Genomic DNA, 22769 nt, shown 5'->3' on the forward strand with positions numbered 1-22769 from the left:
AGTTGTGATTTCAAAATCGATTGTTGTTTTTGCTGCAGAGTGATGAATCATGGGATTAGATTATTGTTTATGTGCAGTGGATTACATTTTTTGTTTCCCGGAGAAGAAAGGCTTCTTGCATAATGGCCTAATGGGTACCTGTGTAAAATTTTAAGACTGGAGAAGATCTTAAGACTTGATGTTATATTGATTAGTTTGAGTTTTATGTGGTTTTGGTGTTTCTGATTTGTGTTCTTAAGAACTTTAGAACAACGATTGTGATTTGTGTTGTGGATGTGATCTAAAATATATTGTAAACTCTTTTAAATCCACGTTGTATAACCTTTAAAATACTTTGTAAAGTCTTTAAAATACATGTTGTCAAACCTTTAAAATATCTTGTAAAACCTTTAAAATTCACGTAACCTTTAAAATACTTTGTAAAACCTTTAAAATACCTTGTAAAACCTTTAAAATATATGTTGTCGAACCTTTAAAATACATGTTGTAAACCTTTTTAAAATACCTTGTAAACCTTTCAAATACCTTTAAAATATCTTGTAAAATCGTTAAATTTTAAAACCCTTATAAAACCTTTATAAAATATTTTCAAAGTTTTATAACTCATCTTATACCGTATAAATACTTTGTAAAATCATTAAAACACCTTGTAAAATCTTTAAAATATCTAGTAAAACCTTTTAAAACACATGGTAAAACCTTTAAAATACATTGTAAAACCTTTTAAAACACATTGTAAAACCTTTAAAATACATTGTAAAACCTTTAAAATACATTGTAAAATTAACTTCACTATTTCATCAATCACATGTATTGAGCCACATTGAGTCACTTGTATAATAATAGCAATCACTTTAACAATTAAAGCACTAAATATAACAATCAATAGTGTTACATGGAATTTTCTTAAGTTACAAACTTACAAAAGACACATAAAAGTTGAGTAAAAACATTTTGGTACATAACAACATGTAACGAAATCATCATCAAATTTTCTTCTTTTCCAACTAATGGAATCGTATCAGAAGACGAGTTAGGAGAGTTTGGACATGTTTGATTCATCTTGTCGAGCTTCTTAGCAATGCCCAAAACTGCAGCGACTTTACGTGATTGACTACATCGACTTTTTGTTCACAAAACTGCAATGAACAAAAAAACATGTAAACCTTTAAAACACATTATAAATACTTTGTAAAACCCTTAAAACACCTTGTAAAATCATTAAAACACGTTGTGAAACCTTTTAAAATACATTGTAAAACCTTTAAAAACCTTGTAAAACCTTTAAAATACCTTGTAAAACCTTTTAAAATACCTTGTAAAACCTTTTAAAATGCCTTGTAAAACTTTTAAATTTTAAAAACCTTATAAAACCTTTTAAATGATTTATAAATCATGTTATGTATTATAAATACTTTGGAAAACCCTTAAAACACCTTGTAAAATCATTAAAACACGATGTGAAACCTTTTAATAAACTTTGTAAAATCTTTAAAATACATTGTAAACCCTTTAAAAAACTTTGTAAAACTTTTAAATTTTAAAAATCTTATTAAAATTTTAGAAGATTTTATAAAAACCTTATAAAATCTTTTAAAAGTTTTATAAATCATCTTATATCTTATAAAATACCTTGTAAAACCATTAAAACATCTTGTAAACCTTTATAAAATCTTTTAAAACACGTTGTAAAACAATTAAAATACCTTGTAAAACCTTTAAAATACCTTGTAAAACATTTAAATTTTAAAAACCTTATAAAACATTTTAAAGATGTTTTTTTTAAGTTTTATAAATCATCTTATACCTTATAAATACTTTATAAAACTATTAAAACACCTTGTAAAACATTTTAAAATACATTGTAAAACCCTTTAAAAAACGTAAAAAACCTTTAAATATATTGTAAAACTTTTACAAGATTTTTAAAGGGTTTTATAATGATGTTTTATAAGGTATTTATAAGATTATTTTAATTTTTTTTATGAGGTATTTAAAAGATTTTATAAAAGGTTTTATAAGATCTTTAAAAGTTTTTGTAAAACGAAATTGATGGACCAACGATTCACAAGAACAACCATCATTTATATTATCGACTTAATTTTATATTAGCAAATATTAGTCTCCAAAGACTCACAAACTATATAACGAGATCCATCATTTAAGTTATCAACTCCAACAAAAAGTTTGCACAACAAAAAATTCACACACTCTATTACATAAACCAGTGGACCCACCCTCAAACTATATGCATCCCAAGAACCATTCGTTGATTCACAACCAAACTGAAATTGTAATGCAAGACCTACAATTTTGCATCTTCACAAGTATCATCTGTGACTTCAAATCTGATGGAGGCTTTAGATAGGAGCATGCCTCTTCTCACCGTCAGCCACTTGCTCGTGAAGCCAATAAACACCTGACTAGAGTTGATTTTTTATCTGTCATCCTTAACAACAGTAGAAACAATCATGGTCAAATCAGAGGTTTTCCCAACCAAAAGGAACACAACGATATTCAAAGTAATGCTCAAAACGAATTAGCTCCGAAAATGGCGTAATCAAAGTGGAAGCTAGATGTATCTCTAAAAACCAGAAACTCAAAGTAGATCCATGGAATAAACAAGAAAGCTAAGAAGCAAGGAGCAACGTAATAGGGAGAAGTGATTCCATCAACATTCCTCTCGATTCTCGCCCTATTACGTTTATTCCATGAATCAAGAAGCGCTTGGAAATTGAAATTGGCAACCTTAGAGGCGATGAGAAGCTTTGTAACATGGTCGATTGACTCAAGCTTCGCCTTGATCCTATTCGCACTATCTTCTTCTCGAGTTTGAGATTTCGATGCGGTATCGTCTAGACTCACTTAAATCTACATCTTCCACTCGGTGATGCTTGCTCGTCACAAACCCCCCCAATCACTCGTGTCGTCGTCATCATCATCATCCATTATCGTCAAGAGAAACCCCAGTTTATTTACATCCAGTGGGATTCGAATTAGGAATCAACGACGGTGTCGCCGGCTCCTCCGCCATTTTCAACAGATTACGGGTTCGATAGAAAGCGAACAACGAAATTTTACCACCGATAGAAAGCGAAATCGAAAGGAGACGCCGATCTGATATAGGAATCGAGATCGTCGCCGATCAAATTCAAATCGTCGTCGATCGAAATGAGAGAAAGAGAGAGAATGGTTAACCGTGCAAATCTTAGGTTATGAAAGCAAGGGTACTTTGGTCATATTTAAATTAATTAATGGGTATTTTTAAAAATGGCAAGCAAAAAGGGGCAATGTTAAAAAAGGGTGTGTGAAGGAGGGTATTATTAACAATTTCTCAATAAAGTTCTCCTTTTCTCTTTCAAACATGTAACTCCAATTTTTCTCAATTCTATTTTCTGATTTTTGGTTTTATTTCTATTTTTATAAAATAACATAAAAAAATTCAAAAGAAATTTTGAAAAATATTTCAAATATATAGCTAAACAAAACAATAAAATAATATAAACTAAATTTATTATATTAATTTAAAATTATAAAAGATATTAAAGTCACATTTTTCAAATTGCTTTAGGCCACAAAATACCTAGGACCGGTCCTGGTATCAACCATTGGTATATTCGGCAGAGTCGACTTCATTTTCTTCAAATCGATTGCTGATGTTTAAATTGTTATATTAGCTGGGTGGATATTAAATTGTGAACCTTGTTGCAAATATTATTAAGTTGGGACATACATACAAATATTATAATCATTATTTTATATATCTTCGAAGGATATACGACTTTTTTTAACGAACGTAAATTAGAAAAAATAATTTAATTTTTTTTTCCGATCAAGTAAAGGATAGAGAGTTCTAGCAGCTTTGTTGGGCTTGTTGACAAAACAAAAACCGGCCTTGTTGGGCTATTAAAGAGTTTAAATAGTGAATTACTTAAAGCCCAAATAAGTGACGTAATCAATACACATCATCAGAATACGCAACCCTTTTAACGGCGTCATAACCTAAACAGCATCTCTGTTCTCGAACCATCTTTCCGTCACTTAACTCCGTCATTTCCTTCGAATAAAAGATTTAAAGAACTCTCTAGAACCCTTTTTTCACCCAAAACTCAACCTCAGATATAAATCTCACAAATCCAATTCCTCTCTATCTCTCTCGCGATTTGATTTCTCCTTTGCGTTTTTTTTGAATTGAATCGAAAAAGATGGATAACGATTTCGAGATGCCTCCGGTCGGCGACGACGACGAAATGGATTTCGGTGACGCCGCATCGTTTCTTAAAGTCGGTGAAGAGAAAGAGATCCAACAAGGTTTGAAGAAGAAGCTTGTTAAAGAAGGTGAAGGATATGAGACTCCTGAGAATGGCGATGAAGTTGAAGGTAATTTAATTAATCGATTCTGATTCTTATTCTTTCGATTTAGGTTTTTTTTTAATGAAGCTTGAGCTTGATTTGATTTCTGCAGTGCATTACACTGGGACTTTGCTTGATGGGACGAAGTTTGATTCGAGTCGTGATAGAGGAACGCCTTTTAAATTCACTCTTGGACAAGGTTTGTGATTCTTATCTCTGGATACGATTGCTTTTAGCTTAATTTGAGCGATTGATTATAGTGTTTATCAGTAAGAACTAAGTAATCAAGAGTATTAGGAAGATTAGAAATCAACTTGAATTGAGATGCGGTTGTTGTTAAGTTCCATATCGAATTTTCGAGTACTAAATGCTCTTTGTTGATGGATGTGTTATGGTTTGTGGTTGTTGGTATTGTGTTGTTGCAGGTCAGGTTATTAAAGGATGGGATATTGGTATTAAGACGATGAAGAAAGGTGAAAACGCTGTATTCACTATTCCTTCGGAGCTGGCGTATGGGGAAACTGGTTCGCCGCCGACAATTCCTGCGAATGCTACGCTTCAGTTTGATGTGGAGTTGCTTACATGGGTTAGTGTGAAGGATATATGTAAAGATGGTGGTGTGTTTAAGAAGATTCTTGCTGTTGGAGAGAAGTGGGAGAACCCGAAGGATCTTGATGAAGTTCTTGGTGTGTGTTCACTTTCTTGTTGCCTGCTTTAGAGATTGGTTTGTGTTATTTTGCTAACGATATTTCGGTATTTCTTGTGTATTTATTTATTCAGTTAAGTTCGAGGCTAAACTTGAGGATGGCACGGTTGTTGGGAAATCTGATGGTGTAGAGTTCACTGTTAAAGATGGTTAGTGCTCTGAATTCTTTTAAGATATGATGGGACATGTTGGATAATATATTCGCTCTTTGACATTCTTTGTTATCTATGTCTTAATAGGTCATTTCTGCCCTGCGCTTACTAAGGCTGTGAAAACCATGAAAAAGGGTGAAAAGGTTCTTTTGACAGTTAAACCACAATGTAAGAAAATTTGCCTCAGTTGTGTTCTCACTTATGCTGGTATGGTGTTTGCCTTGTCTCTTATTCCAAACTGCTTGTAAATGACAGATGGTTTTGGGGAGAAGGGAAAGCCAGCCTCTGCTGGTGATGGTGCGGTTCCTCCTAATGCGACGCTCGAGATCAATCTTGAGTTAGTTTCATGGAAAACAGTTTCAGAAGTAACTGATGATAACAAGGTTATGAAGAAAATCTTGAAGGAAGGGGAAGGATATGAGCGTCCTAACGAGGGGGCAGCTGTGAAAGGTTTGCATTTCGGATTTTAGTACACTCATGTCTTCACCAGATATAACGGTTTCTTACGGGGGTTTCATTTGTTACTTTCTGGCAGTGAAATTGATAGGGAAACTTCAAGATGGTACTGTATTTTTGAAGAAAGGTCATGGTGAGAATGAGGAACCGTTTGAGTTCAAAACAGATGAAGGTAACTACACTCATTTGCTAGTTGGATGTACCGGATTTTCCCTGGTTTTCTTAGTCATGGTAACTCATTTGCTGGATGCTTAAACAGAGCAAGTGGTCGATGGACTTGATAGAGCTGTCATGAAGATGAAAAAGGGGGAAGTGGCATTGGTGACCATAGACCCCGAGTATGCCTTTGGTTCTAATGAGTCACAACAGGAATTGGCTGTGGTGCCGCCAAACTCAACCGTTACTTATGAGGTTGACCTATTGACTTTCGACAAGGTTAGTGAAGTGTTTTGGATGCTTATGCCGTTCGCTATTCAGTCAATATGGAAGTTTAAGTGTCCAACACTTGTTTGCCACTGGGTTTTAGGAAAGGGAATCGTGGGACATGAGCACTGAGGAGAAGATAGAAGCTGCTAGTAAGAAGAAGGAAGAAGGAAATTCCAAGTTTAAAGCAGGCAAATATGCCCTGGCTTCCAAGAGATACGAGAAGGTATACGATAGAAACTGCTTATTGATATATGAGTTTTACGTTGAACATCATCTTACATGGTTCAGTATCTTCTCAGGCTGTCAAATTCATTGAATACGACACATCCTTCAGTGAGGAAGAGAAGAAGCAAGCAAAAGCATTGAAGGTGGCATGCAATCTAAACGATGCAGCCTGCAAACTCAAATTGAAAGATTACAAGCAGGCCGAAAAATTATGCACAAAGGTAGATAATTGTTGGTTAAGACTACAAATCCTTTTACGTCAGTTTCAAAGCCTAGCTGAACAAGAATGACTGAGATGGTGCGTTTGGTATTTAGGTGTTAGAGCTAGAAAGCACCAATGTGAAGGCCTTATACAGGAGAGCGCAAGCATACATGGAGATGGCTGATTTAGACTTGGCTGAGTTTGATGTCAAGAAGGCCCTTGAAATCGATCCCAACAACAGGTTTGTCTCTTACTTTTGAACTCTTATATCTTTTAATTCAGAGCAGGATAGTTTCTGCAATGTCTTCTTCATATACTAAGTGAAGATTTACTATTTTACTTTTAAATGACAGGGAAGTGAAGCTGGAGCAGAGAAGGTTGAAGGAGAAAATGAAGGAATTCAACAAAAAGGAAGCCAAATTTTATGGAAACATGTTTGCGAAATTAACTGTAAGTATATATCTCTAATTAATCCAATGGTTTGATCATATGATTATAAGAAGATGAAAGTAGAAAGTGGTAATTATTATGATGATAACCAAATCTTGTGTTGGTGGGAATTTGCAGAAGGAATCATCAAAAGATGGAGAAGCCATGAGTACCTGAGTCTTGAAAACGTTCCAAGAACTCTGCATTTTCAGTTTCTTGCTTCTTTTGGTTTGTTGCAATGTTTTTCTTAGTTTTTCGTCCTGAGCTTTAATGAGAGATTTATAAAACAGGGACTTCTATGATGAGAACATTTGATTCCAGTTAGAGATTAATCGCATGTGTTGTTTTTTTCGTCTAGTTGTTGGTAGAACGTGGAGCTATGAACATGGAACTTTCAAGATTAATTTGAGTTCTTAATATGATATTGAGTCACGTTTTTGTCTTTAGAGTGAAAGACGGATGGTTAAAAAGGATTTTTGATACTGGAGCTATAAATTCATCACTCATGGGATTACAATTTCTCTAACTGGTTTCAAACAATTAAAATGAAAGAAGAGTTGTGAGATGAATTCCCAGGAAGATGGTTTAGTGAGGCAAAAAACGTATGATGATGGTCCGGCGGTAGAAGATCCTATCGTCCAAACATTTTATGGACGTGCAACGGTCATCTCGATTTTTGAACCACCCAGTGAAATCCTTGGGGGTGGGGAAGCAGAAAGATGTAACGGCTGAGGAAAGAAAGTAAACGATCTTTTGGGTTGTGTTGGTGTTTTGTTCGTCAATTGTAAAAATTTAAAAGGTCCGTGAAAAGAGTTTGCGTTCGTCCAAACACAAAATAGTTTCTTGTGCCTTTGTTTTGGAGTTTGGACCTTTGGTGGACTTATACCACCGCAATTAAGGCTAATTATACTGCTTTCAACGTGCAAAAGGCTTTGAATGGTTGTCTAGTATGCTGCAGACCGGACTAAAATCGGACTAGTACGCACTTAATTTACCATTCACTATTGCATACTACTATTCACTATTGCATACTAAAAATCTCCATACTGGTATGTACTTGAGCATACAACTTCATACCATCATAAATTCACTGTTAGTCCGCATTTTTTCAGTCAACTCCCCAAAAGCTCAATACCACCATAAACTTCATACCAACATACAATTGTCTGCTCTAGACTACAGTATGATGTTTTGCATACTAAAATATTGGTATGCAGTGTCCAGTCCGCATCATATGGACTAACCATTCAAAGCCTAAGAAAAGAAGGTGAACTATCTGAGAGCTCATTAGATAGTGTTGATCTAAGCCTAAATTAAGCTTGTTTATTCTTTCTTTCTTTTTTTTGTGCAAGAAACATTAGCTAAAAAGCCTAAAACAGCATTAAACCGGTTTAATAAAAAAAAAGCATTAAACCGGTTAATATACCAATTATAACATTTTGAATAGCGAACATATATGATTGATTGCATCAAATAAATGTTTACTTTTCGGACAAGCTTTTACAATGGATCGGATATATTTTCTTGTAAGAAGAATACAAAAGGGATATTCTATAGCTGCTTTAAATCTCGTCCGTCCACGTCACCACATCTTACGACTGGAATGATCCTCAGGTACTATCGGATATACTTCCTAGGCACCGGTCTTGCCTCAAATGAGATAAAACCAAATCTTATCTTCCCATAGAATTATAAATGGTAAAAACAAAACATAGAAAGCTACGAATATTCCAAGATAAATTCTCCACATAAATCACTTTATATTTGATTCTTTCACCTTTTCACTCCTCACTAAAATTCTCATCAATCACTAAAATAGTTCTCATCACTAAATCAATGGCGATTTTCTCAAGAACCAAACGTGTCACTGACCCACTTGACGACGACGCCAAGGCTCGGATCTTCAGCAGCCACGGCTGCATCCTAGACCAAGACTCTCCTCGACTCTACGAGCTTGTACACGGGTTTTTCGAGGATGGTCCCGAAGAAACATTCTACGACTCTGACTCCAAACTGTCTGAGAATTCTGTAGTTGAATGTCCCAGCGAAGATAGTGAGGAGATCCTGAGGATGGCGGTGAGCTTATCCGATTCCGATCCTTACCAGAATCTATTGTTAGCTCACGTTTTGAGAGCTGTGGAGGCATACTCCGGTTTTAGGTCAAGGAATAAATCTGTTTTCGGGGACAAGGTAGTTTCGTTTCTACGAGAGCTCGGCTACAACGCCGCGGTTTGTGTATCAAAATGGACTTCATCGGCCAAACTCATCGCCGGGAGTTACCAATTCATTGACGTCGTTTACAAGCCGTCAGATAATGATCAGACGGCCGTCCGTTACTTCGTTGATCTAGACTTTGCTTCGGAGTTCGAGATCGCAAGGCCAACACGCGAATACACACGTGTGTTGCAGTTGCTGCCTAACGTTTTCGTAGGAAAAGAAGAGAATCTGAGGACGATCGTGAGAGAGTCATGTGACGCAGCGAAGAGGTCGTTGAAGAGCCGTGGCTTGTCTCTCCCACCGTGGCGGAGAAGCTCTTATTTGCAACACAAGTGGTTTAGTCCGTATAAAAGAAAGGTGGGATCTAGTTTGGGAGTGAAGCCGTTGAATAGTGACGCCGTTAGCTGCCGCTCTTTAGGGTATGATGACGGCGCCGTCAATACTCGTTTGTTCATTAGGGCATGATCCATGGAGTATGGAGTAGACTTGTATAAGTGTAGGCGAATAGTTGGAGACTACACTTCTTTTTATTCAATCTGACTGACGTGATCCAAGTTGGTTAAAGCAAAGTTTTGTATCGTGACTAGTATATTCTTGTTTAATATTCTTAAAAACAAATTAAGTTTCATTATAAATCATTAAATTATAGACTAGAGGTCAAATTATTAATCAGCATTTTAGAATGTCAAATACTTAATGTATCTATCAAACTGGATTTCGTGGCCTTCATTTGCAATGATCTCTCGCTAGATGTTGGTGTTGTGATAGATAATATAACGGAGGATATGCCAATGAAGCATAACAGTGCATGTATGTGGACATGTACTTAAAATGTGAAGAACACCTTAAAATTGATTGAGTCGGTGCTAGTAAAACACCTTTTTCCTTTCCACTTCCGGAAAGCTTCTTTTTCCACTTGTAACACCTTCTTCTATCTAGCTAGGTGTTCTAAATTTTTAACATCTCTAATGGACTTCCAAATTTGCATGTGAGGGATCTAGGCAAGAAAACCATGATCAGTCTCTGGTTGTGTACACAGGTGAATGTGCCTAGCTAGCATCGACTCAATCAATATATATTATTAGAATGTCCCACATTGCTTAGGACAAAGATCTTTGGATAGTATATAAAGGATGTGGCAATCCTTAACTTTTGAGCTAGCTTTTGGGTTAAGTTAGGCCACATTCCTAATATGGTATCAGAGCCCAAGGTTGGCCCAACAAACAAATTTCCCACAAAAATGGTTTTCCACCTATGTGGCCCATATAAGTGGCATGTCTTGTTGTATTTCCGAGATGTTGGGCTTGGGCTGTTTCCCGTTGGACTGTTTCCCACCCACATCTCGAGGAGGCCTATTAGAATGTCCCACATTGCTTAGGACAAAGATCTTTGGGTAGTATATAAAGGATGTGACAATCCTTAACTTTTGAGCTAGCTTTTGGGCAGTGCCGGTCCGGTAAATTTGGTTGCCCTAAGCAAAATTAAAGTACATAAAAAAAATTCTTTTAAATTAGATTTTTACCATTAAAAAGAATGTTATAGTTATCTCTAAAAGTCCACAATATTTTTAAAAGACCCTACAAAAATTATTGTATATAAAAAAACTTAACAAATTTTTAGGTAAAAAGGCCATCAAATTTTGAGGCCCTAATCGGTGGCTTCGGTGGCTTGCCCTCTGCGCCGGCCCTGCTTTTGGATTAAGTTAGGTCACATTCCTAACATATATTTTAAGTAATGACTGCATGTGCCGTTTATCTAGAAATTACCTAAACGACGATTGTTTTTGCATGGTTTATATTCTTTTGGGCCTCTACTCTCTCAGTCACATACCACCTCAATTGTACTAAGTTATATATCCCATTGCATTGGACCTCAACTGCTTATGTAACATAAATCCTGAATATTGTGCATCTTCAAAATATATTTCTTAAATAATTTTTTTTTGGCTAATCGTTTCCACTCTATACTTATGTTGATACGAGATTGTCACCAGATTGTTCATGGTTGATCAATTGTTTGTATGCTTGCTTATATATATCATCAGTCGTCTAGTTTTGTTAACCTCTATTTTTTTTTTGGGTTTCTTTTCATATATTTTACTAATTTAAATCCTTAGGCCAACTCCAACTACAGAGAAACTCATTTGAGATTTTTAGTAATAAAATAATAGTATTTTAAATATAGTTTAGTTTTGTATTTAAATTTTATTTTTTAAAGAAAAATGGACCACTAAATTTTTTTGTTTTAGTTTTGTATTTCACTTTTTGAGAAACGCTTTATCGTTTCTATGGATGGAGGTGTTCTAAAATCTCTTGTTTTAGAACCATTTTTATGTGTGAAAGCGGATAAACTAGCACAAAATGTTCGTACCTTACCGCATATTTCTACTTATGTGAACAATATTCCTACACATTGGCTAATTTGAACCAATCCAATAAAGTTGTTGACAAAAAAAAGAACCATTTTATGTCTCTCTCTTCCTTTTTTTATTTTTTTTATTTAATTAATAAGTTAGATACTCTTAAGAAACCATAATTGGAGGTGGCTTTATATTTTGAAAATCTTAACCTAATATTTATGCTCTTAAAAAATGATTTAAAAACTACCATAAATTTATAAAATGTATCCAGATTCTTTTTGCAGTGATAAATATTAAATTAAAAGTTTGTTAATTTCACAATAACTTTTGATTTTAGTTTTAGTTAATTTTTTCTAAAAATAATCAACAGTTGTTGAAGAGTCATCTGTACATACCACTAAAATAATGATTTTTTACACACCAAATATGAGATTCCATTCCAAAAGTACATAAAATCTTTTTGAGGTGATAAAAAAAAAGTTTTTGTTTCCTAATTAGTCCATTATTAATTCTTAAATATAGGAAATCTTCATAAAAAATAAAACAATAAATATAGTACATCAATGCCATTTGGGGCTTTTGGGCTTTGGAACAGAGAATAAAATATTAATGTTGAAGTAGTCCATTAGGCTCTTTATATGGACCGGTCAAAGCTTCAACGCTCGAAGGCCGCCGCATCTTCCAAGGCATTGAACTTCCCTCCTCCACGCCTTCTAGGTTCTTTCGCCTCCACGTAAACGTCACCCCTGACGTCACATCCTCTAGAACACCACGTGTTTGTCTTAAACACGACGAATAATAACACATTTGGTCAAACCAACCAAACACTTTCTTGATAGTTTCAGCACTAAACAAAGGCAAAGGCTAAATTGGTCAAACGCATGGCAACGAATCTCAGGCGTTTTTTCGTTTTCTTTATTATTGACTTTTTTTTTAATTTTAATTTTATTTTGCCTTTTTGAAATCTTCCCCGGCAAGGCAAGGAAAAGAAAAAACGAGTGGACGTTTTTGAAGATTCGTTAATTCTTTCTCTTATAATATAAGAAGTCGCGTACTACGTAGAACCAAAAGAGAGACAAAACGATATTTTCATTACTGTCTTAATTCTCTAACGGAGTTAACTAACGTCGACATTATGCGAGAGGAAGACCAGAAACAGAGCCGGGCTCTAGATTTTAATCGACTCGAGGTTTTGTCATTACTAGGTCGAGGAGCTAAAGGAGTTGTGTTTCTTGTCCGCGACGACGACGCTAAGTTGCTTGCTTTAAAAGTTATACTTAAGGAAGCTATAGAGAAGAAGAAAAAGAAGGCTAGAGAAAGTGAAGAAGATGAGTATAAACGCGTAAGTTTCGAGCAAGGCGTATTAAGCAGATTCGACCATCCTCTCTTTCCGTCTCTTCACGGCGTTTTAGCTACCGATAAAGTCATCGGTTATGCCATCGATTATTGTCCGGGACAAAATCTCAATTCTTTGAGGAAAATGCAATCGGAAAGTATGTTTTCCGACGACATTATCAGGTAATTTGTTGTTATTTGACCAAAATCTTTCATTGTATACGTCTTTTTTTTTTCAACCACACATTAATTAAATGTCAAGAATTCCGCCTTTAGGGATTAGTCTGAGGTTTGGCCTAGGATTTTTCACAATGCGTTTGATTTGTATTTGATTATGTTGTTGATTTATTCATATTATTGTCTTGATTTCAGATTTTACGCGGCGGAGCTTGTACTAGCACTTGAATATTTGCATAATCAAGGAATTGTGTACAGAGATTTGAAGCCAGATAATGTGATGATCCAAGAAAATGGACATTTAATGCTAATAGATTTCGATCTTTCTACAAATCTAGCTCCAAGAACACCGCAACCGTCGCCGTCACCGTCTAAACCGTCGCCGGCAACGACGAGAAAGAAACGTCTCTTCCGCTTCTCCAGTTTTTGTAACTCAGGAATCTCGCCGCAAGAATCGATCTCGATTCACTCATCATCTACATTAGCCGTGTCAGATTCATCAGGAGAAAAGTCGAATTCTTTCGTCGGAACAGAGGAATACGTAGCGCCGGAGGTAATCACCGGAGACGGCCACGATTTCGCCGTCGATTGGTGGTCGTTAGGGGTTGTTCTATACGAGATGTTGTATGGAACGACGCCGTTTAGAGGATCGAACCGGAAAGAGACGTTTTACCGGATTTTATCTAAACCGCCGAATCTTACCGGTGAAACGACGTCGTTGAGGGATTTGATTAGAAGATTGTTGGAGAAAGATCCTAGCCGTAGGATCAACGTTGAGGAAATTAAAGGTCACGATTTCTTCAAAGGAGTGGATTGGGAGAAGGTGATTTTGGTTTCTAGACCACCGTATATTCCGGCGCCGGACGACGGTGGTGATAAGGGTAAAGATGTAAATACGAAAATGGATGTGGAGAATATTGTCCAAGAGATTTTTGCTGCAAGAGAAGAACGTGATAAACAGAGTGGTGATAATAATAATGCTAATATGAGAATTAAAGGTGATAATAGTGGGGAATGGGTTAAGGGGTTGAATAATAATAATAATCACGATTTAGAAAGTGAAAACAATTTTTTGGTATTTTAATTCAATTTTTTTTTTCTCATTTAATCTAACCAGCTATTACATGTAAATATAGTATATAGTCGTATAGACTATGGTGTATGTGGGGGTAGACTCAAGTCTCAAACCATCGTTGGACCTTGGCTATAACTTTAAATGGGTTCATCAATATCTTCCAAATAAAGAACGGTGGAAATGGTTATAAAAAATGTATCTACTTATTTGGGAAAATTCTCAAAAAAAACTTCATTTATTTTTTATTTGGACGTTTAATACCCAATTTTTTTTGTAGGAAGAAAAATACACATATTAATAAAACCGTGCGATTTAATACCCAAATAAATAAATATTGTTATTTACATACTCACGATTTAACAACAAAAATACAATTCCAATCTTCCCTTACCATCTCAATCAAGGATTAACTCTTAAATGATGTGGCATGAGTTCTCGTAATTTAAATAAAAATCAGTTCCACTAATGTTGTATTTATGTTGCCTAAAATATAAAAAAATTCTATAATTGATTCATTTTACAATTAAACATAAAAATTACGAGAAACTACAAAATATGAAAAATAGTCATTTGTACAATCTTATTCCGTCTTAGCAATGTCAAAGAGACGTTACCTCTTTGATTCTAAATTTTCTCGATTAATCTCTACGAGAATCGCCGGTAAACAATCTCCGTCGTCATCTTTTGCAACCATCAAATTCGATAACCGTTCACGATCTCTTTTTAATCGTATCCAAAATCTTCATCGCCAATAAAACTAATTTGATTTTATTCGTCGTGATGCATATGATATCAACGATCATCGAAATGAACTTTTTCTTCGTCGTAAGAAACTCTCTATTCGAATATAAATCCTTCACGAATGAAACTATTTTCAACAAAATCTCAATCCGAATCTTATTGTCTTTCTCAAGATTTATCAATTCATAAAAATAGCTATTTTAATAAAAAAAAATTTAATTTGTTTGCTAATTAATTTTAAAAATTAAATATGTAAAATAAACTGAAAATTATTTGAATTTTTTGGGATAAAAAAAGAAATGAAATATTAATAAAATTTATTTTTATTTAAATAGAAAAACTATTGTCACGTCATCTAAAAGTTAATAATTAATTGAGATGGTAAGGGTAAAATTGGAATTTTATTTTTGTTGTGAGATCGTGAGTATGAAAATAACAACATTTAATTGTTTGGGTATTAAATCGCACGGTTTTATTAATATGTGTATTTTTCTTCCTACCAAAAATAATTGGGTATTAAATGTCCAAATAAAAAATAAATGAGGTTTTTTTTTGGAAATTTCCCCTACTTATTTTGGTTATCAAGATAATTATTAAACTGTTTTTGAAATAGTTTTTCTTGAATAATTAAGAGGTTTGGTCTTATATCTATATATCCTCTCCGGCCATGGATCAGAGCATTTTATATGGCTTCATCACAACCATTTTAAACTATTTTTGAAATAGTTTTCTTATGCTCAATATGTTTATATGATTCAAATAATAAAACTATCAGATTCTACCTAGTGTCAGTTTTAGCTTAGCTCAACATTAATTTGACTGAAATTAACTATATTTTTTTATATGAATGCTCATATGATTCTACAAGTGCACTTATGGTCGGTCCTAACATTTTTGAAGCCTAAAGCAAAATGTTAGATATGTGGCTTATGTATAATGAAAAGTATTTAATTATACTCCACAAAAATATATGTTTTCCTCTCATCTAGTTTTATTGTATTTTATCATTTTTTTGGTTAATAATTATCTTAGGTGTAAAATTTAATAATAGTTGCATTTAAACAAATTATGAGAAAAAAAATCAGAAAATAAAAGGTTTACGTGAAAAATTAATAGAAAGGGAAAAATATATATTAATGTGGAATAGAAAGGAAGTAAATGAGAACAATGGGAACAAATTCTACTATATGATCGATCTCCACTTTACATAATTTAACCATTACACTCTCAAAATATGATATAATTAAATAATATTTGAATAGTGGTCTAAAGCATAATGCTTCAATTGTCTTATGGGAGGACCGGCTCTGAGTGCATACATAGAAAATTCAGAACAACAAATGTATTTCACCGCAAAGTAAATCAATATCTCATGCTCGCAATCAGTGACATATTTAAGATAGTAAAACTGAGTAAGTGTTTTATAGTAATACTTTTAATATATTGACTTATATAAACTATTGGATCGTCCTGTCATACCACTTGCTTTGCTTTGCTTAGAAAAATCTATTTCGACGCTTTAAATAAAACTTTTTTTTTAGAATGATGGGATATTTATGGTATGCGATGTATCTGCTAAAAACACGACTGTTTGTTTGTCTCCTCCGTATTCTCGCATTAGAAAGATGTTTGGACATATTCGCACTGAATGCACTTTGACGAGATTTTTGTGTCTGCATATATCCGTATTGAATGTATTTTAACAAGATGTTTGGAGATATTCGCACATGAAAAACTTTAAAAATCAAAGTAATATAAAACTCTAGGTTTTGCACATCCAAAAATTTAGTCAGCTTTATATGATTGAAGTTCTTAAATTTTAATTTCAGCTTAATGTCAATTTCTGCTCCTCTTAACCTCAATTTGACTGAAATTCACAATATTTTAAAAGAAAGATTTTAAGTTTAATAAGCAAAATTTGATGTTGGTTTTATAGGATGTATGGTGACACATTCACACTTTTTCTTAAAAAAAATTTCTTAGCACATTAATAGTTGTGACATACTCCTTCATTTTGTTGGGTTGTTTATGTTTATGAGTTTTACATGCGAATAAAAATATTTCTTGTTTCTTAGTAAAATAGTAAATCATACCAATGTCATTTGCAGATTTGGGCTTTATATTCATTAGATTAACAATGAATATGTTTTTATAGTAATACCCTAAAATGGATTAATCCGCCATGCCTCTTGCTTTGCGTGGTAAGATTATATCATGATATAGTATTCTGATATAGTAAAAATGTTTTTTGTACGATGTGTTATTTATAATAGACGAGATGTACCCGCTAAAAATATGACTGTTTGGCTACGTCTTCCGGATTCTCGCAGTAGAATAATGATTGGACATATCCACACTAAATGCATTTTGACAAGATTTTCATGTCCGCATATATCCGCATTAAATGCAGTTTGACGAGATGTTTTAATATATCCGCATTGAGTTCACTCTAAAAGGATAGATAATAAAATTTTCATTGTTGCATGTCTCAAAATGTATTCTGCTTTATAAGTTATTAATTTTTTAATATTATCAATTTACGCATAATTTCAACTTCTGGTAATCGTAACATCAATTTTTTAAAAACTGACTATACTTTATTTCATTGGTTTTTAATTCAACTACCAGAAATTGCTTGTGATTTTTGAAGGATGTAGTATGACATATTCGCACTGTTTTAAAATAAGTTTGTCATTGAAAAATTAATAATTGTGACATATTCTTTCATTTCGATGGGTTGTTCATGATAATATTTTTTAAATGTGGGTGAAATATTTTTATTTATATGAAAAGAGTTAATAAAAATAAAGTTGGTTGAGTCTTTGGGCTTTGGGGTTAGATTAATTAGATGAATAAGAGCAAAAGAGCTATCAATGTTTTCTTGAAATTTATTAAATTATTTAAATTTTTTGCTTGACGGAAATTTTTTATATTATATACTAAAGTACTAATATACTCAAAGTAGATCCTTTTTTTTTGTTTTTTAGGCAAGCCCTTAAGTAGTTCTATGAATATGATTTAATGTTTGATCAACTCGTTATAACACTTGCTTTGCTTGGTAAGCTTATATATCACGATACTGAAACGTGGTAAAAATTCTTTTTAGCATGTTGTGCTAGTTATGATAGACAAGACATTCCCGCTAAAAACACGAATGTTTAGAAATATCCTCCGTACTCTCGCATTAGAATGATATTTAGACATATCTGTACTGAGCGAAATTCGGCGAGATTTTCGTGTCTGTATATATTTAAAATTTTGGCATGCGAGTTGACTTGTCAATTGTCTGATATAGCTATCAAATATAGCATATCAGTCAATACTTGGGGATGTACAAGTTCTACTTTAAAAATGATAAGGAGAATACACCAATAACTATTGGTATGTACTCCTCGTTGAATCATATGAGTGTATTTGTAGAGCACTTCATATATCTCTAAATTTTGACTGATATGCTTGATAAATTTGTGAAATTATAAAGATCCAAACACTTAATTTACATAAAAGCTTGGGAAGCGCAAACAGTCACAAGTTAATTCTCGTGGTAAAATTAAGTATAAGCGGACACAAAAATCTCGTTAAAATGCATTCAAGATATATTACTATAAAAACAACATATTCATTTTGATTACCATATATGTGTCATTATCAATTTTAAAATTGTCAAATTACGCTTAATTTCAACTTTTGGTAATCGTAACATCAATTTGATTAAAACTGACTAGACTTTATTTAATTGGTTTTTAATTCAACTACCAGAAATTGCTCGTGATTTTTTAAGGATGTAGTATGACATATTATCACTGTTCTAAAATAATTTGTCATTGAAAATTTAACAATTGTGACATACTCTTTCATTTCGATGGGTTGTTCATGAATATATTTTATAAATGTGGGTGAAATATTTTTAGTTATATGAAAAGAGTTAATAAAAATAATGTTGGTTGAGTCTTTGGGCTTTGGGCTTAGATTAATTAGATGAATAAGAGCAAAATAGCTATCAATGTTTTCTTGATATTTATTAAATTGTTTAAATTTTTTGCTTGACGGAAAATTTTTATATTATATACTAAAGTACTAATATACTTTAAGTATATCCTTTTTTTTTTTTAAGGCAAGTCCTTAAGTAGTTCTATGAATATGATTTAATGTTTGATCAACTCGCTATAACACTTGCTTTGCTTGGTAGCTTATATATCACGATACTGAAACGTGGTAAAAATTCTTTTTAGCATGTTGTGCTAGTTATTGTAGACAAGACATACTCGCTAAAACCACGAATGTTTGGAAATATCCTCCTTACTCACGCATTAGAATGATATTTAGACATATCTGTACTGAGTGAAATTCGGCGAGATTTTCGTGTCTGTATATATTTAAACTTTTGGTATGCGAGTTGACTTGTCAATTGTCTAAAATGCTACCAAGAAAATTATGTAAATTACTTCTTCAAATTTTTATAAAGTCACATGTAATATTATAGCTATCAAATATAGCATATCAGTCAATACTTGGGGATGTACATGTTCTACTTTACAAATGATAAGGAGAATACACCAATAGCTATTGGTATGTACTCCTCGTTGAATCATATGAGTGTATTTGTAGAGCACTTCATATATCTCTTAATTTTGACTGATATGCTTGATAAATTTGTGAAATTATAAAGATCCAAACACTTAATTTACATAATAGCTTGGGAAGCGCAAACAGTCACAAGTTAATTCACGTGGTAAAATTAAGTATAATCGGACACAAAAATCTCGTTAAAATGCATTCAAGATATATTACTATAAAAACAACATATTCATTTTGATTACCATATATGTGTCATTATCAATTTAAAATTGTCAATTTACACTTAATTTCAACTTATGGTAATCGTAACATCAATTTGATTAAAACTAACTATACTTTATTTCATTGGTTTTTAATTCAACTACCAGAAATTACTTCTGCTTTTTTATGGATGTAGTATGACATATTATCACTGTTTTCAAATAATTTGTCATTGAAAAATTAACAATTGTGACATACTCATTCATTTCGATGGGTTGTTCATGATTATATTTTATAAATGTGGGTGAAATATTTTTATTTATATGAAAAAAGTTAATAAAAATAATGTTGGTTGAGTCTTTGGGCTTTGGGCTGAGATTAATTAGATGAATAAGAGCAAAATAGCTATCAATGTTTTCTTGAAATTTATTAAATTGTTTAAATTTTTTGCTTGACAGAAATTTTTTATATTATATACTAAAGTACTAATATACTCTAAGTATATCCTTTTTTTTTTGTTGTATTAGGCAAGTCCTAAGTAGTTCCATGAGTATGATTTAATATTTGATCAACTCGCTATAACACTTGCTTTGCTTGGTAAGCTTATATATCATGATATTGAAACGTCGTAAAAATTTTTTTTTAGCATGTTGTGCTAGTTATGATAGACAAGACATACCCGCTGAAAACACGAATGTTTGGAAATTCCTCCGTACTCTCGCATTATAATGATATTTAGACATATCCGCACTGAGTAAAATTCGGCGAGATTTTCGTGTCTGTATATATTTAAAATTTTGGCATGCGAGTGTACTCTTCAATTGTCTAAATGCTACCAAGAAAATTATGTAAATTACTTATTCAAATTTTTATAAAGTCACATGTAATATAGCTAACAAATATAGCATATCAGTCAAAAGTTGGAGATGTACAAGTTTCTACTTTACAAATGATAAGGAGAATACACCAATAGCTAAAGTTGGTGAAATCAATGCGGTAAGGGTTGAATTATACGAAGGAATGATCTTGTACACACATTGAAGATCGACAATAAATGTAACTTAACGCAAAAGAAAACAATCACCATTATCCTAATCAATGACACATATATGGTAATCAAAATGAATATGCTGTTTTTATAGTACTCCCTCTGTTCCATTTTGTTTGTAGTTTTAGGCTTTTTTTTTTTTGTTCCAATTTGTTTGTTTTTCTCACATATCTATGCACAATTTCACTTATTCCAACAATTTATATTTTTTCAGTAATTAATTTAAATCCGAAAATAATTAATAAATATTGGTCAAAGAAGTCCAAAAGTCCAAGTATAACAATGGACAAAAGCATACGTAGTCAAAACATTGTTTAATTATTTATCTAAGTAATGATTTTTAACCAAAATTAAGTTTCCTTAATAAGCGTGCTTTTAGTTAAAACTACAAACAATATGGGATAGAGGGAGTAATATATCTTGAATGCATTTTAACGAGATTTTTGTGTCCGCTTATACTTAATTTTACCACGCGAATTGACTTGTGATTGTTTGCGCTTCCCAAGCTATTATGTAAATTAAGTGTTTGGATCTTTATAATTTCACAAATTTATCAAGCATATCAGTCAAAATTTAGAAATACATGAAGTACTCTAAAAATACACTTATATGATTTAACGAGGAGTACATACCAATAGCTTAACCATCTAAAACCCCTTCGAAAATATCAGACATGTGTGTCCTAATGTTTTTACGCTTTTTCAAGAAATTTATCTTTTAGTATTTGAACCCAATTAAGAAAAAAATTCCACAACAAATATAAAACTTTTTGGTAGTAATAAAAAGGTTGTGTATATATTTTTCCTTTCCTTGCAAGTCTAAAACACTCATATATCTATTTGTTTGGCATATTTCTATTCTGAATATAAGAGGGAAAGAAATGGTAGATGCATGAACCTTTGATATGATATCCAATATCACTTTTTCTTTACTCTATAGTTGAAACTTCCATATCATTTAGTAACGACAGCATCAATTCCATTAAAAAATAATTTCAATACAAGAATATAAAATAACTAAGGGGTTAATTAGCAAGCACTTTTAAGACTTTAAAATATTTTAAAAGTCCTAACAGTTTATTTTCCCAATCATGCTTTTTCAGCTTTAAATAATTTTAAACCCTTCATAGCATTCTCTTTTTTTTTTTACTCTTTGTTTTGAGTTTTTTTTTTTTTTTTTATAAGTCAGGTAAACATGACTTTAGAAATTAAAAAAAAAACAAAAACAAAATTTTTTTATCTTTCTTATTATCCAAATGTATAATTTCTAAAATTTATTTATGAATTAATTAAAATAGAGTTCAAATTAATAGACAAGTCATTTTTTCCGTTATTTTAAGATCTATTTTTCTATATGAAAGAGAACAAACAAAATATTAAACTTGATGTCAATATGAAAAAATATGATAAACATGCAATATTTATACATAAATTCGTTGTTATATCATTGTCTTAATTTAAATTTGCTATAATTTAAATTATTTAAAGTCACAGCTTTTACATATATAATCTTTACCAATCAATCATAAATTTTCTACAGTAAACAACCAACATCTCTGTAGTCAAAGTCTTTAAAGCCAAAGGTAACAGTCGTTATCAATCAACTTGTAAATAAAGTTGATTTTCTGTATTTCATTGCCACAAGATCATCCATCTAAAAATATGAAGAATATATATATATATATGTTTGACTATATGTATATAATTCAATAATTTAGAAAATTCACAAATAACAAAAAAAATAAAAACAATAGTCTTATTTCTGAATTTATTTTCTTACTAGATTATTGAAATTATTATCAATTTTTAAAATTGGTGAAATGATTATCAAGTACCATTATAGGAAAAAAATATGGTCTGAATACACGTGTTTTTTTTTTTTTTTCATTTTTTTGCCAACATGGTCCATTGGCCTTTTTATGATATGGAGTGGAACTCCAACGTACGAGGTGCCGTACAAAGGACTAAACCACGTAGTTATGAGAGACCTCGGCGAATAAATGTTCTTTTTAAAATTCAAATTTTACTCGGTTAAAGTTTTTTTCTGAGAAATGTAAAAAACCGTTGAGAATATTATATGTAATTCATAT

At 32.4% G+C, this 22769-nt stretch overlaps 3 protein-coding genes across 3 annotated transcripts; all 3 read left to right on the top strand.

Annotated features, from left to right (window-relative positions):
- The first annotated feature begins 4101 nt into the window (after window positions 1–4101).
- LOC9321768 (peptidyl-prolyl cis-trans isomerase FKBP62) lies at window positions 4102–7391 on the top strand. The gene is made up of 13 exons (XM_021032326.1): window positions 4102–4380; window positions 4466–4552; window positions 4779–5039; window positions 5134–5208; window positions 5299–5379; window positions 5467–5661; window positions 5747–5839; window positions 5927–6102; window positions 6194–6316; window positions 6393–6539; window positions 6634–6761; window positions 6874–6970; window positions 7088–7391. The coding sequence occupies exons 1-13, from the start codon at window positions 4206–4208 to the stop codon at window positions 7124–7126; spliced, it is 1677 nt and encodes a 558-aa protein (XP_020887985.1). The 5' UTR covers window positions 4102–4205; the 3' UTR covers window positions 7127–7391.
- A 1231-nt stretch (window positions 7392–8622) lies between these two features.
- On the top strand, window positions 8623–10061 carry LOC9319662. The gene has a single exon (XM_002883549.2). It carries the CDS (start codon window positions 8786–8788, stop codon window positions 9629–9631), a length of 846 nt encoding a protein of 281 aa, XP_002883595.1. The 5' UTR covers window positions 8623–8785; the 3' UTR covers window positions 9632–10061.
- A 2331-nt stretch (window positions 10062–12392) lies between these two features.
- Window positions 12393–14318, top strand: LOC9319663 (serine/threonine-protein kinase OXI1). The gene is made up of 2 exons (XM_002883550.2): window positions 12393–13043; window positions 13233–14318. Exons 1-2 carry the CDS (start codon window positions 12661–12663, stop codon window positions 14119–14121), a joined length of 1272 nt encoding a protein of 423 aa, XP_002883596.1. The 5' UTR covers window positions 12393–12660; the 3' UTR covers window positions 14122–14318.
- Window positions 14319–22769: the final 8451 nt, after the last annotated feature.

The sequence above is a fragment of the Arabidopsis lyrata genome (genome assembly GCF_000004255.2).
Source record: "Arabidopsis lyrata subsp. lyrata unplaced genomic scaffold ARALYscaffold_3, whole genome shotgun sequence".
Taxonomy (NCBI): Eukaryota; Viridiplantae; Streptophyta; class Magnoliopsida; order Brassicales; family Brassicaceae; genus Arabidopsis; species Arabidopsis lyrata.

Bases quoted from the DNA above. Each gene is read 5' to 3' on its own strand.
- LOC9321768 (XM_021032326.1), top strand. From the start codon at position 4,206: ATGGATAACGATTTCGAGATGCCTCCGGTCGGCGACGACGACGAAATG. The intron at 5,662-5,746 runs GTTTGCATTTCG...ACTTTCTGGCAG, and splicing joins CGAGGGGGCAGCTGTGAAAG to TGAAATTGATAGGGAAACTT. The intron at 6,971-7,087 runs GTAAGTATATAT...GGGAATTTGCAG, and splicing joins ACATGTTTGCGAAATTAACT to AAGGAATCATCAAAAGATGG.
- LOC9319662 (XM_002883549.2), top strand. From the start codon at position 8,786: ATGGCGATTTTCTCAAGAACCAAACGTGTCACTGACCCACTTGACGAC.
- LOC9319663 (XM_002883550.2), top strand. From the start codon at position 12,661: ATGCGAGAGGAAGACCAGAAACAGAGCCGGGCTCTAGATTTTAATCGA. The intron at 13,044-13,232 runs GTAATTTGTTGT...TCTTGATTTCAG, and splicing joins TTTTCCGACGACATTATCAG to ATTTTACGCGGCGGAGCTTG.